Source organism: Oryctolagus cuniculus, chromosome 16 (assembly GCF_964237555.1).
Source record: "Oryctolagus cuniculus chromosome 16, mOryCun1.1, whole genome shotgun sequence".
Taxonomy (NCBI): Eukaryota; Metazoa; Chordata; class Mammalia; order Lagomorpha; family Leporidae; genus Oryctolagus; species Oryctolagus cuniculus.
The window spans coordinates 14,231,542-14,244,652 of record NC_091447.1 but is presented as its reverse complement, the minus strand read 5'-3'; the positions used below and the strand labels follow the sequence as shown (position 1 = coordinate 14,244,652).

Genomic DNA, 13,111 nt, shown 5'->3' with positions numbered 1-13,111 from the left:
ACCTGGTTACACTCCAGACTCCATCTTCCTGTTGACGCAGGACCTGGGGGTCAGCGATTGTAGTTCAAGTGCTTGGCTTCCTGCCACCCACAAGGGAGAACCGGGTGGAGTTCCTGGCTCCCAGCTTTGGCCTGGTCCAGCCTCAGCTGTTGTGGGCATTTGGGGAGTGAACCAGAGCTTGTGCTCACTCACAAACAGTGTCTCCCTCTGTCTCTCTCTGTCTCATGCGTGTGTGTGTGTGTGTATGTAAAATAAATAAAAATTGTTGAATTTATTTATTTGAAAGGCAGAGTGACAGAAAAAGATGAGAGACAGAGGAACATCTTCCATATACAGGTTCATTCCCCAAAGGACTGCACCGTCCAGGTGTGAGGCAGGCTGAAGCCAGGACCCAGGAACTCCATCCAGGTCTCCCACATGGGTGGCAGGTGCCCAAGCACTTGGGCCAAATTCCACTGTTTTCCTAGGAGAGAGCTGGATCAGAAGTGGAGAAACCTGGACTCGAACTGGTGCCCCAATGTGGGATACTGATGTCCTAAGCAGCAGTTTAACTTCTTGAGCCATAACACCAGGCCCTCAAATAAATGAATTAAAAAAATAAAAATTAAAAAAAAATGAAGGTATCTTCTCTGCCCAAGAAAACCCTTGTCCCAGTGTTGTGACCTGTGAGTCGTGTGCAGAGGGCACTGGGGCTTGGGCTCGGGCCCCAGCCCTTCTCCCACAGCTAATGCCTCTGGGTGAGTTTTACAGGGGAGTAAGCCTAAAAGCTTTCAAAAAGCACCATGCCTCTGTCACCAGTGTGCCCCCACCGTGCCAGGCAGCACCTAGCAGGCATGTTCTCATCTCTGCAAAGGAGGGGTATTTCGATGACAGCACGAGGCTGAAATGAAACAGCCACACAACGAAGGTGCCTGCAGCCCTGGCACACACAACTCTGCAGGCACCCGGGTACTTGGCCGCCTGGCGTGAGGGTTGACAGCTCTGCCTGCGGCATGGCACCACCTGGACTCCTGGCTCAGCCCCAGTCACCGTTCAGAGCTCCATTTTCATGTGTTTGTATGGAAACCTGCAGTGTAGACAGTGCGCACTTACTACCATGGACAGATAGGCTGTGAGTGATGGGGCAGTCTGACCACAATGTCCTTGTGCTAAATTACCTTTCCAACCTCCGTAATTGATGATAAAATGAGTGTGAGTGAAGCCCTCAGGGCAGCGCCCGGCACGCCGGGAGCGCTCAGCACAGGTGGTTCCTTCTGGGTCATTCCAAGCTCACCGTAGCCATCTGACTCCTGGCTTTTTTGAATGTGTCTTCCAGGCACCTGATGACCTGACTGGGGTGCGCTATGACCCTGTCTACTGCACTGGTTATCTTTCATAAATACAGCACTGTCGCCTTCACTTTTTTTCTTTTAATTTATTTATTTGAAAGGCTGAGTTACAGAGAGGCAGAGGCAGAGAGAGATAAAGATCTTCCATCTGCTGGTTCACTCCCCAAATGGCCACAATGGGCAGAGCTGAGCTGATCCGAAGCCAGAAGCCAGGAAGCTTCCTCCAGGTCTTCCACACGGGTGCAGGGGCCCAAAGACTTGGGCCATCTTCCACACTTTCCCAGGCCATAGCAGAGAGCTGGATCAGAAGTGGAGCAGCCAGGACTTGAACCGGCGCCCATGTGGGATGCCGGCACGGCAGACGGCAGCTTTACCTGTTACGCCACAGGGCTGATATCGGCCTAGAAAATAAAGGAATCTTGGTCAAAATGCATTGAAGTCTTGCCGGTTTCTAATGGGATCTTTGGTGAGCAATGGGTGATGTGGTGAACTGGGATTCTTGCTATGGCTCACGTGACATCTGATGACTGGGTTCCGTAATCATCTTCGTGATTGCCCATCCCCCACTTGAATCAATCATTTTAATCTTAGATGATGAGAATTCTTAATGATACAGAGGAGTGGCCAAATGTTTGATAATTTTTCTGTAGCCAAAAGAAAAACATACTGAAGTAAGCTCTCAGTTAAGGCTGCTAATAGAAAGCAGATGATTCTTTATATTTTTTTAAAAATAAACATTGTACCTTGTAATTATACCATACAAATTATTAGCTCTTTTTTAAAATTATTTTATTTATTCGAAAGGCACACTTGGAAGATGATCTTCCATCTGCTGGTTTACTCCCCAGATGGCTGCAATGACCAGAGCTGGGCCAAACCAAAGCCAGGAGTCAGCACTTGAGCCATCTCCCACTGCTTTCCAGTGGTGCATTAGGAGGGAGCTGGATCAGAAGTGGAGCAGCCAGGACTTGAACCAATGCCCATATGGGATGCCAGCTTTGCAGGTTGTGGCTTTACCCACTATGCCACAATGCCAGCCCCCAGATGATTCTTTTATTTACTTACTTTTTATTATTTATTTGAAAGAGTAACAGAGAAAAAGGGAAAGAGAGAGAGGAGAGAGAAGTTTTCCACTCTCTGGTCCACTCTCCACATGCCTGCAACAACTGGGGCTAGGCCAGGCCAAAGCTCAGTGGCAGGGCCCAAGCAATTGAGCCATCATCTGCTGCCTGCAGGTGTGTTAGCAAGAAGCTACATCTGAAGCAGAGGAACCCAGTGTCCCATGGGATGGCTTAATCCTCCACACCACAGCATCCTCCCCACATGATTCTTTGAATCCTTTATGTTGTAGTTGGAGTTTCCTTTTTATGTTTCTTTCTTAATTGTTTGTCAACTTCTTTGCCCTCCTTACGAATCCCTCAAACCAAAACTGGATAAAAATCAGAGCCCATTCCCTGTCCCAGTCTAAAAGCTCAAGGAATCAGGTACGAGAGCTGCATGAACACCTCACCCCATGCATCGGTTATGTCAGCGTTTTGAGTTCTGAAAGGATGATTCCGCAGGTACAGCAGGTTACAAGGCGAGCAGTTCCACGTTGCTGTGGTTCCCACCCCCTTCCCCATTCTCAGCCTGCTCGGGCAGGCTCCACTGTCACATGGTGTTGCGCAGGGAAGATCTGTCCACCCAGGTGCTGTGTCATCATGGCTGTCACAGGTCATTCTACGAAGGGGACTGCCATGCCATGAGCCCCCCGCCCTGGAGGTTGCCAGGCCTCACCTGGGCAGCCAAGAGCTGGGAGTCAGGGGTGCTGGCTATGGCTCCAGGATGCACAGCCTCCTGTCTGAGCCCATGCTAATGACTCCTGGGTTGGGCAGACGTGCCTGGAATGCCACCCTCTCCGTCATGCACATTTCTTACGTGGCTGCGTCTCAGCCTTTGCCCCATTACCACAGGGGATGTTTTTCTCTCCATCCCACAGAGGGCATTCTCATAATTTTCTTTCTTTCCCTGCAGAAATTTAGAACAATAAATACTTGCTGGCCTAAAGCTTGTGGTTTTTTTTTTTTTAAACTATGAAATGTCTCCTGAATTTTCCTGAAAACAAGTCTAAATATTTTATATTTTAGAATATGGAATAAAAAATCATCTCAACTCATCAATGTTTTTATTCTGTCATTTATGTTTTCTGTTCAAGGTAGCAAGAATAGTGCTTAGGGTACCATTTGGGATGCCCACATGCCATAGGAGAGGGCCTGGGTTCGAGTCCCAGCTGCACTTCTGATTTCAGTTTCCTGCAAATACCCTGGGAGGCAGCAGATGGTGGCTCAAGTAACTGGGGCTCTGACAACCTCGTGGGAGACCCAGATTGAGTTCTGGGTTCCTGGCTCTGGCCTGGCCCATCCTGGGCAGAGGCGGCCATTTGGGGAGTACACCAGGAGATGGAAGATCTCTTTCTAGCTCTGTGTCTCTGTGTCTCTAACTTTCAAAGCAGTGAAGTAAAAAAAAACAAAAACAAAAACAAAAACACACTTAAAGTCCAATGATAAAATAATAAAATAATCATAATAATATCAAAATAAAATAGTAAAAAAATTCTATTCTGTGAGTGTACGTTCGAGGCTTGCTTTGAAATGAAGTGGCTATGTTATGTAGTGATCAACACAGATTTATCTAAATACTTTGTGTATCGGATTGCCTTTGTGTTAAACAGCATTCTTAATGCAAAACTGCTCTCCTGAAAGACGGCGCCTTCTTCCTTGTGCTGCTTGTCTCAGTGATGTTCTACCTACATGTTTTAGAAAAGTGATTTGCAAAATGAAGATGATGCAGACCATGTTTCACACAGAGAACTGGGCCCTTTCACCTCTTGTCACAGAAACACTGCTCCTTTGTCATCCGTGAGGCCCATCCTAAGGGAGCTCTGCCCCAGTTTCGTTTTACCACTAAGGGATTGAACCCAGCATTTATCTTTTACCTTCCTTTATATTTTCTTTTTTGAGAGTCAGACAGAGCTGCCGTCTGCTGATTCACTCCTCAGATGTCTGCAATGGCCAGGCCTGGGCCAGGCTGAAGCCAGGATCTAGGGTCTCAGTCCAGGTCTCTTGCACGGGTAGCAGGGACCCGCATACTTGGGCATCTTCCACTGCCCTCCCAGGCACATGAGCGGGGAGCTGGATTGGAAATGGAGCAGCCAGGACTCAGACTGGTTCTCCTGGGGATGCCAGCATCATGAGGGGAGGCTTATCCACTGCACCACAACGCCAGCCCCTGAGCCAGCACTGCTACGACTTGATGTGTGAGGGAAGCAGACTTTGTGTCTACAGTCGTTGCATTTTCCTTCTCTAATATTGAGAATCATATGAATGGCTTTAATTGTACATCATAGAGATTTGTTTTTTTCTAAACAGACCTTGCAATAAGGCTCTTAAATAACTCTTCTGACAATTACACATTTGTCTTTTATCTGGTTTTTTTTTTTTCCCTAGCTTAACAGTGTTAGGTAAACTGTTTGTAATTAATGTCACATAGATAAATTAAATAGACCAAGATTGTGAACATCCTTATCAAGGGCTGTTAGTTATCTTGCTTCTCCCGCATAACAAAGCTCCCAAACATGCTCATGAATTCATGGGTTGCTTGAATTAAATCCCTAAATTACGGAGCTGTGGAAAGGGTCCCTGGAGAACACCTGGCTTCCTGTGCCGCCTCTGAGGAGTGCCTGTGATGGACAGGTGGAGAGGCACTCCTCAGGCTCCCTCAAAGCCTTTTCTTTAAAAAAAAAAAAAAAAAACTTCGTTCATTTATTTATTTGAAAATGAGAGGCAGGAGGGGAGGAAGAGATCTTCCATCTTCTGATTCTAGAATGGGTTTTAGAGTAACCTCATTATTTCATATTGATTTCCCCTTTTATAACTTAAAAAGGAACATTACTGCCTTGATTTTCTGGGTTCCACATCATTTCCAGATGTGTGCATGGAAGATGTTCAAGTCCACAGCACTCCTCATACAACAGCTGTTCAAACATGGCTTGCAGGGGGACCAGCGTTATGGCACACCAGGTTAAGCCACCTCCTGTGATGCCAGCATCCCATATGAGCACAGCTTTGAGGCCCAGCTGCTCTACTTCCAATCCAGCTCCCTGCTAATTCTTGGGAAAGCAGCAGAGGATGGCCCCTGCTACCCATATGGGAGACCTGGATAGAGTTCCAGGCTCCTGGCTCCGGCTGTTGCAGCAATCTGTGGAGTGAATCAGCTGATGGAAGATCTCTCTGTTTCTCTGTAACTCTGCCTTTCAAATAAATAAACTCTGGGGAAAAAAGACTCTCGGGGTGAGTGTTGTGGCACAGCAGATGAAGCCACTGCTTAGAAAGGAGCACTAGTTCAAGTCCCAGCTGCTCTGTTCCTGATACAGCTTCCTGCTGATGCGCCTGGGAAAGCAGAAGATGGCCCAAGTGCTTGGGTCCCTGCCACCCTCATGGGAGACCAGGAGGGAGCTCCAGGCTCTTGGCTTCAGCCTGCTCTAGCCTTTTCCTTTGCAGCCATTTGGGGAATGAACCAGTGGATGCGAGATCAATCTCTGTCTCTCCCTCTCCTGTAACTCTGCCTTTCAAATAAATAAATCGATCTTAAAAAGAAATACCGGCCGTTGCCGTGGCTCAATAATCCTCCACCTTGTGGTGCCGGCACACCGGGTTCTAGTCCCGGTCAGGGCGCCGGCTTCTGTCCCGGTTGCCCCTCTTCCAGGCCAGCTCTCTGCTGTGGCCCGGGAGTGCAGTGGAGGATGGCCCAAGTGCTTGAGCCCTGCACCCCATGGGAGACCAGGATAAGTACCTGGCTCCTGCCATCACATCAGCACGATGTGCCGGCCGCAGCGCGCCAGCCACGGCGGCCATTGGAGGGTGAACCAATGGCAAAAGGAAGACCTTTCTCTCTGTCTCTCTCTCTCACTGTCCACTCTGCCTGTAAAAAGAAAAAAAAGAAAAAAGAAAAGAAATACTAGCAGGTGTGCCCTTAGTAATGTTTGACAATCTTATTCTCCTTCTTTTGTCTGGTTTCCTCTTAGGTCGAGAGTTGAGAAACCAGAGCCTACTGCCTGTTTTTGCAGCTTCCATATCACTGGGATGTAGTTGTGTGTGGATTTGGGCATCGTTGCTTGTCGTTCTTGGGCTCAGCCTGGAGTATTTCTTCTCTTGCTCTTTTCAGGAAAAGTTTGCCGGCACCTACAACCTAGACAAAGACTGTACCCCCGCTTCTTGGGCTTTGCCGTATCTTCTCCCCACAGTCCTTACTCTCAGCTAACAACGTGGCTGCTCGTGCCAACCTGCCTGTGTACTTACTCTTGAACTTCATCTTCCTGCTGTCCCAGTGCATGGGATATTTATTTACTTAACGATTTATGTATTTATCTGAAAGGCAGAATTACAGAGAGAATGAGAGAGAAAGATCTTGAATTCACTACCCAAATGGCCACAATGGCTAGGACTGGGCCAGACCAAAGTCAAGCCAGGAGCTTCATCTGGGTCTCTGACGTGGGTGCAGGGGCCCATGCACGTGGGCCATCTCCCACTGTTTTCCCAGGCCATAGCAGAGAGCTGGATTGGAAGTGGAGCAGCCAGGACTCCAGCCGGTGCCCATACGAGATGCTGGCATCGCAGGTGGCTGCCTCACCCACTATGCCACAGTGCCAGCCCTGCCATATCTATGGTCACGTTTCTCTCTGAGGGGAGACCTCTATCTCTCCTACTCAAGAACATGACACTTGAAGATGCCCGTCTTCTTCCTACATCATCAACTTTCCTTGCCCACGGAACACTGTTTGATAAAGATGAGAACCAGCAATGCTTGTCACCGTGCGATAGACAGGCACAGGTCACTCCCCAGCCAGGGCCCCTCCCTGTCCTGCCCTGCTGGGAAGTCACCTCCAAAGCCCATAAAGCTCCCACACCAGCAGTTACTGTTGTCAGTCAGTCGGCACTCGCCGGCCGTGCTGCACGAGCAGTCTCCCCGTTGACTCTCTGGAACCTGCCCTCCTTCATCTCCTCCCCTTAGGTCTCCCCGTTTCCTGGTAGCTAAACCTCGGGCTGCCATCACTCTGCCGGTAGAACCAGAGGCGTTCCAATGACTCCCAGTTTCATGTTTCCAGCTGGCCTTCTCCCTGGAACCTCCAGTCTGCCAGCCCTGGAACCCCACTTGGCTGCCGAGTAGACACCTCCCCGTCCTCCTAATCTCAGTAAATGACAGCTCTGTCCTTCCGGTTGCTCAGCCCAAATCTTTTGGAGACTCCCAAACATCCAATTCTGCTGAGCTTCCCTTTTTTTTTTTTTTAAAGATTTATGTATTTATGTGAAAGTCAAAGTTACACAGAGAGAAGGAGAGGCGGGGGGGCGGGGGGGGGCGGTCTTCCATCCGCTGGTTTACTCCCCAATTGGTTGCAACAGCCAGAGCTGTGCTGATCCAAAACCAGGAGCCAGGAGCTTCATCCGGGTCTCCCACATGGGTGCAGGGCTCAAGGGCTTGGGCCATCTTCCGCTGCTTTCCCAGGCCACAGCAGAGAGCTGGATGGAAAGTGGAGCAGCCAGGTCTTGAACTGGTGCCCATATGGGATGCCAGCACTGCAGGCGGTGGCTTTACCCGCTACGCCACAGCATCGGCCCCCTTTGAATATATCTGGAGTCTCTGCACCAGTCTCAACACAAGTGCCACGCCAGACTTCTTAGACAGCCTGTAAGGGCACCATGGGCTCTGTCCTGTGTCACCTCTCGTCTCCCTCCTCCCAGCTCTGCTCTCCCGTGCTGTTCCCTTTGCTGGTCCTTGAGTCAGTCAGACACACCCAAACCTCAGGGCCGGTGTGCTCGCTGCCCCTAGGCCTGGCACACATTGTCCTGGTGTGCTCATCACTTCTTCCTCGCCGCCTTTGGGAAGCGTCACCTTGCTAGGGAATTCTCCCGGACACTCCCATCCTAACACTGCCCCTGCCCACCTTTCTGTCCCTTCTCCCTGCTGTATTCCCTTCCTTCCTACATCTCCCTGGGAGGGTTCTGTCTGGGTACTGCATGACTGATGTCCCCTGTGAGCTCTGAGATGCAGTTGGTGCTGAACCTATGCCCTGAACCTAGTAGAGTGTTGTTCGCACAAAGCCTGCTGCTTGAGGGGCCAGCGCTGTGGTGCGACTGCTCAAGCCACCACCTGAGTGCAATGCCGGCATCCCATTTCAGAGCCCCAGTTACAGTCCCAGCTGCTCGGCTTCTGCTCCAGCTCCTTGCTAATGCCCCCAGGAAGACAAGATGGCCCAAATACTTGGACCCCTGCCACCCACCTAGGAGACCCGGATGAAGTTCCTGGCTGCTGGGTTTGATCTGGCCAGCCCAAACTATTACAGCCATCTGGAGAGTGCATCAGTGGATGCAAGAGCTTGCTCACTCTCCCTCTGCCTCTCTCTCTCTCTCTCTCTATCTCTCTGTCTCCCCCCTCCCTCCCTCTGTCATTTTGCCTTTCAAATAAATAAAAATAAATCTTTTTAAAAAAAAATCTGTTGAAATCCTTACTTAATGTATACTAAGCTGATCTTCTGTATATTAAGATAATCGAAAATGAATCTTGATGTGAATGGAAGGGGAGAGGGAGTGGGAAAGGGGAGGGTTGTGGGTGGGAGGGACGGTATGGGGGGGGAAGCCATTGTAATCCATAAGTCGTACTTTGGAAATTTATATTCATTAAATAAAAGTTAAAAAAAATGCAAACAAAAAAATCTGTTGCATGAGTGAAAGAATAAATGAATAAAATAATTATAGAACTAGAGATACATATCTGGAGAAGATTAAAAGAAGGATATAATAAATCTTTGTAGTTAAGAATTTGTGGAAGATTGTCATCTTGGATAAGGGACGAGCGTGTTTCCCAGCATTTTTAAAAAGCCAAACTGGTGCTCGTGGTTGAAGTTCATGGAGAAGACTAGGGTTTTGGCTCGTGTGGTCAGGGGCTTTCCAACCAGTGTCTAAAGAGAAACTGAGATCCATGTCCAGGAAATCCAGGAGGGGACTGGAGACCCACTCATAACGGCCACTGTAAAAATAAATCTCTGACGGTGGTGGAGGGAGCTCCACTCCCTGCATCTGGGAATCTGTGATTTGGGCCATTGCAAGGATCTTCTTGTGTGTTTCCTTCCTTCCTACTTAGATTAGCTGCTCGATAAAGAGCAGTCACTGCCCTTGGGAATGCAGCCTTAGGCACCGTCTCTCCAGTGCCCGGTCAGCAACACGAGTGTCTTAGCACAAACCGCTGGGACCAGGACCGGGCAGCTCCACCGGCCCCTGCCCATGTTTGTTCATCTTCTTCCATATGTCCCCATGCTGCAGGTCATGCTGGGTAAAACAGTTTCTGTAGTCTGGCCTGCTCCTGCCTAGAGAAACCTTGGGTTTCTTCCTGTCCTGAGACATCAGTATGGAGCATTTTGGAAAGAATGTGAGACGGAGCTAAGAATGGTGTGTGGTTTTTTTCTAATCAAGCCCTGGCTGTGCCTCCCTCCTCATGGTCACCTTTAACCCTCGCTGATGCTTCATGGGTCTTTTCCAAGCCCTCCTGAGTAGAGCTGCAAGCTTTCTTTTTCCAGTCGCTTATTGCTAATAAAAAGTTTTCCCTTTTTTCATATAAGGTTGGAAGTATTTTATGAATGTTCTGTAGTAATTTTCCAGTTGTTTAAAAAAAAAAAAAAACCCTCATGCTGCTCATGCTGTAACCTTTGGGTTAACCGTGTATTTGTGCGTGGGATGATGTACTAGAGTTAAAAACTTGGGAGGTGGTAGCCTGTTATTTTTAGGGCTCTGTATCTCTTCACCCTTTTTGCCAGAGTGGTTCCTGGCGAACTTTCCCATGAGTTTTTAACCTCTTGCTAGGCTCTGCTTATGTAACAGGAAACAGGCTGTCAGGAACAAACAAATAGTGGCATATCAGCCGCACACGTAGTAGCAAATGGTTTAGTTGGCTCTGCCGTTCGCTCTCGGAGTAGACTGATCCATGATCTCAACCTCAGGTCCTTTTGGCATAGCGTTCCTAGGTTAAAATGACTCCCGTTTTGGAAAGACAAGCCATTGTACCAAGACCATGATCTAACCCAGGCGAAGGAAAAAAAAAATGAGTTTATTCTAAAGGTGCCCTTGGCGGTGGTGTGATGTCCTGGGATTGTGGATTTAAGTACATCTTCGCTTTCTCCCCAACTCTTAAGGCAGGGGTGATGTGCAAGCTTCAAGAGAGAGATGACATGGGACGGATTGAACTGGTCCAGAAGCTGGCGCGAGAAAACTGTCAGTTTTTGCAGACGGACAGAAAGGAACCGGAGAAGCCTGAGCACGTAAGCCCTTTTCCTCCTGGGAGCGCGGGCTTAAAGGGGTGGGAAGTGCTTCTGCCTGGCTTTCTGTTCAAAGGAAAGAACCATTGATTTTAAATTCTTTAAGTATGGGGTTCCTCCGCTCCTTCGTGAAAATGGGGGACCCCCAAGATGCTGGATTTATAAGAGAGCTCTTCTCAAAAGTAAGTCATGTAGAAATAGGGGCTCACCTTTGAGCCAGTAGGAGTGCACGCGTCACTGATGGTCCTAAGTGGACGACTCTAGGTTTAACTTAGGGTGCGTTCGCCCCCCATCAGATGGTTTGGAGAATACGGACTTTGAAAGAACATTCCAGTGTACTTTTATGTTTTGTATGGGGTCAAGGGTGGATCTCGTTGCCAAACAAGTGTGTGTCCTAAGCCACTGAAAATAGACAGGAACAGAAGAACAGACGATAGACGCTGGCACCCAGTGGCAGGGTCAGAAGTCAGTATCTTGTGAACGTTTGTGTTCCAACAAGAGTGATATTGTTTGCACGCAGTGCAAGCTGGGCAAAGGGACGATGGGCTCGGTCCCCCTGAAAGCGCTTATTCATGGGCAGCCCTAGGACCGAGAAGGCCGGCGTCCATCCCGCTGGGAGGACAGTGGCACCACTCTCCCCTGTTCCGCGTTGCTGCTGCTTTTGTTGTTGTTGTTCGTAAGACAGTTTCACTCTCGGCGCTGCCCTGGCCAGGGTTACTCATGGAGAGGAAAATTCCTCTGTGCTTGTAAACATGTCTTTCTCTGAAGCCAGCTTTCCTTGGAATTGTATTTTCAAACCTTTCCAAGGGGGACTAGTGTTGCTTCAAGTCCATCGATAGAAATGACAGGGTTTTTCTGAGCAGAAGCAGAGGGGAGATGTTGGAGGCTGGCTGGTTGCTTAGTTTAATAAGTTGGCACGTTGCAAACAGTGCAACACGGAATTGCAATGGTTGGTGTTGCCAGGGGGAGAATAATTAGGCAGCTTCAAGCTTCCTGATGGAGCAAAATAGCTCCATCCAGGAGTGACCCCTGGCTTAGGGGCAAGTGTCAGATAGCTTCACTCTGCCAGGTGCTATTGAAGAGGGAAGGTCTTGATCAGGTTCTGAAAGCACCCCTAAGGCTGACTCCATCGAAAGGCACTCCCGTCCTGTGCTGTGTGCTGAGGACACTTTGAAACAGTGTTTCCTTTGATTCGTTTTAATCAGAAGAGCAGCATTTTTCATAAGCCCTGCTGTATTGATTTCAAGATAGATGTGTCCACACATTTTAGCATCTCTGAAATCAAGGTGAGTCTTCACTGTGGATGATGCGAAAGCATGTCGTAGTTTAACTATGAGCATTTTTCTTTTCTTGTAAATCAGTGACAACTGGATTTTAGGGCAAATTTTTCAAAATCAGACAATAGAGAAGCACTTCTCCAAAAATAAATATTATGAGCTCCGGGCCACAAACAACCCTGTGCTTATTTTCAAAGATCCTTGTGTACCCTGTGTCTTTTCTCTAGTGCATTCTGAAATGTTACAAATAAGAGCAGCCAATGCCATTATAAGCACCTCCAAATTTGTAGCTATAGAAATGTGAACTTGGTGCTGATCATGACAAAGCCTTTCCACCTGAGACAGAAACTCAGTGATTAACGATTTGCAACTCTGCTTATGGCTATTTATTCTCTGTTACCACTAAATTTTAAGTTTGCAAAAGTAAAACACCAAGGTTTTTCACTTCTTGCATGAATGTCCTCTGATGGGTACCTTGGCAACCCTGAGAGCGAAGATGGTTCATAAATAAACGTTGGAATTAGGCCTTTTCCTACACAGACTTTCCCGTGAAGCTGAAAGTGAGGAAAGTCGAATGTTGAGCATCTTTTATTTTTTTTGGCCTGGTGATAAATATAAATGCAGCCATTCTGCCATCTGCCTTCTGCTGGACGAAGCCAGCTGAACCAATCACCTGTCAAGGCTGGTGTTGACATAGTGTGCCACTCAGCGAATGATTTATTATGAGATACTTGTACATTTTTTTTTACAGTAATTTATTAGGAATCAGAAGCTGTCCAATACTTTATTTTAATCTCTTGGGTCTTGTGCACTGGGTGTATCCACACTGTTGCTTTCCTGTGACATTCACATTGTTTGTGAGACTGAAGCGTGTCCATTTTTCCCGCCCTCGTCTTCTTTTCAGTAGCAGTTGTCTGCTCTCGCTGCCCGACACTGGAGTACAGAGGAAGCTGCAGTCCATTGAACGTAAACTTGCAATAAGTCTCTTCTTGTTGCAAGAATAATGCCCAAGCCCTGGAGTTTCATACAGATTTCCTTTCTTTCACGACTTTAAAAATGTTTCATTTCCCTCATCTACGATGCCAGGGGTGCCAAAGGTAGTTAAAGTAGACAGTGGTGAGATTGGAGTTGGAATCCAAGTTGCCTGCCCTGTAGAGTTACTC

At 48.1% G+C, this 13,111-nt stretch overlaps 1 protein-coding gene across 1 annotated transcript in view; it reads left to right on the top strand.

The window, feature by feature from the left end:
* Nucleotides 1-13,111, top strand: part of RAPGEF5 (Rap guanine nucleotide exchange factor 5) — a 245,354-nt gene that overhangs the window by 124,276 nt on the left and 107,967 nt on the right. The window contains exon 9 of the mRNA XM_051852807.2: nucleotides 10,549-10,674. Within this exon, the coding sequence (XP_051708767.1) occupies nucleotides 10,549-10,674 (126 nt within the window). The remainder of the gene's footprint in view (nucleotides 1-10,548; nucleotides 10,675-13,111) is intronic.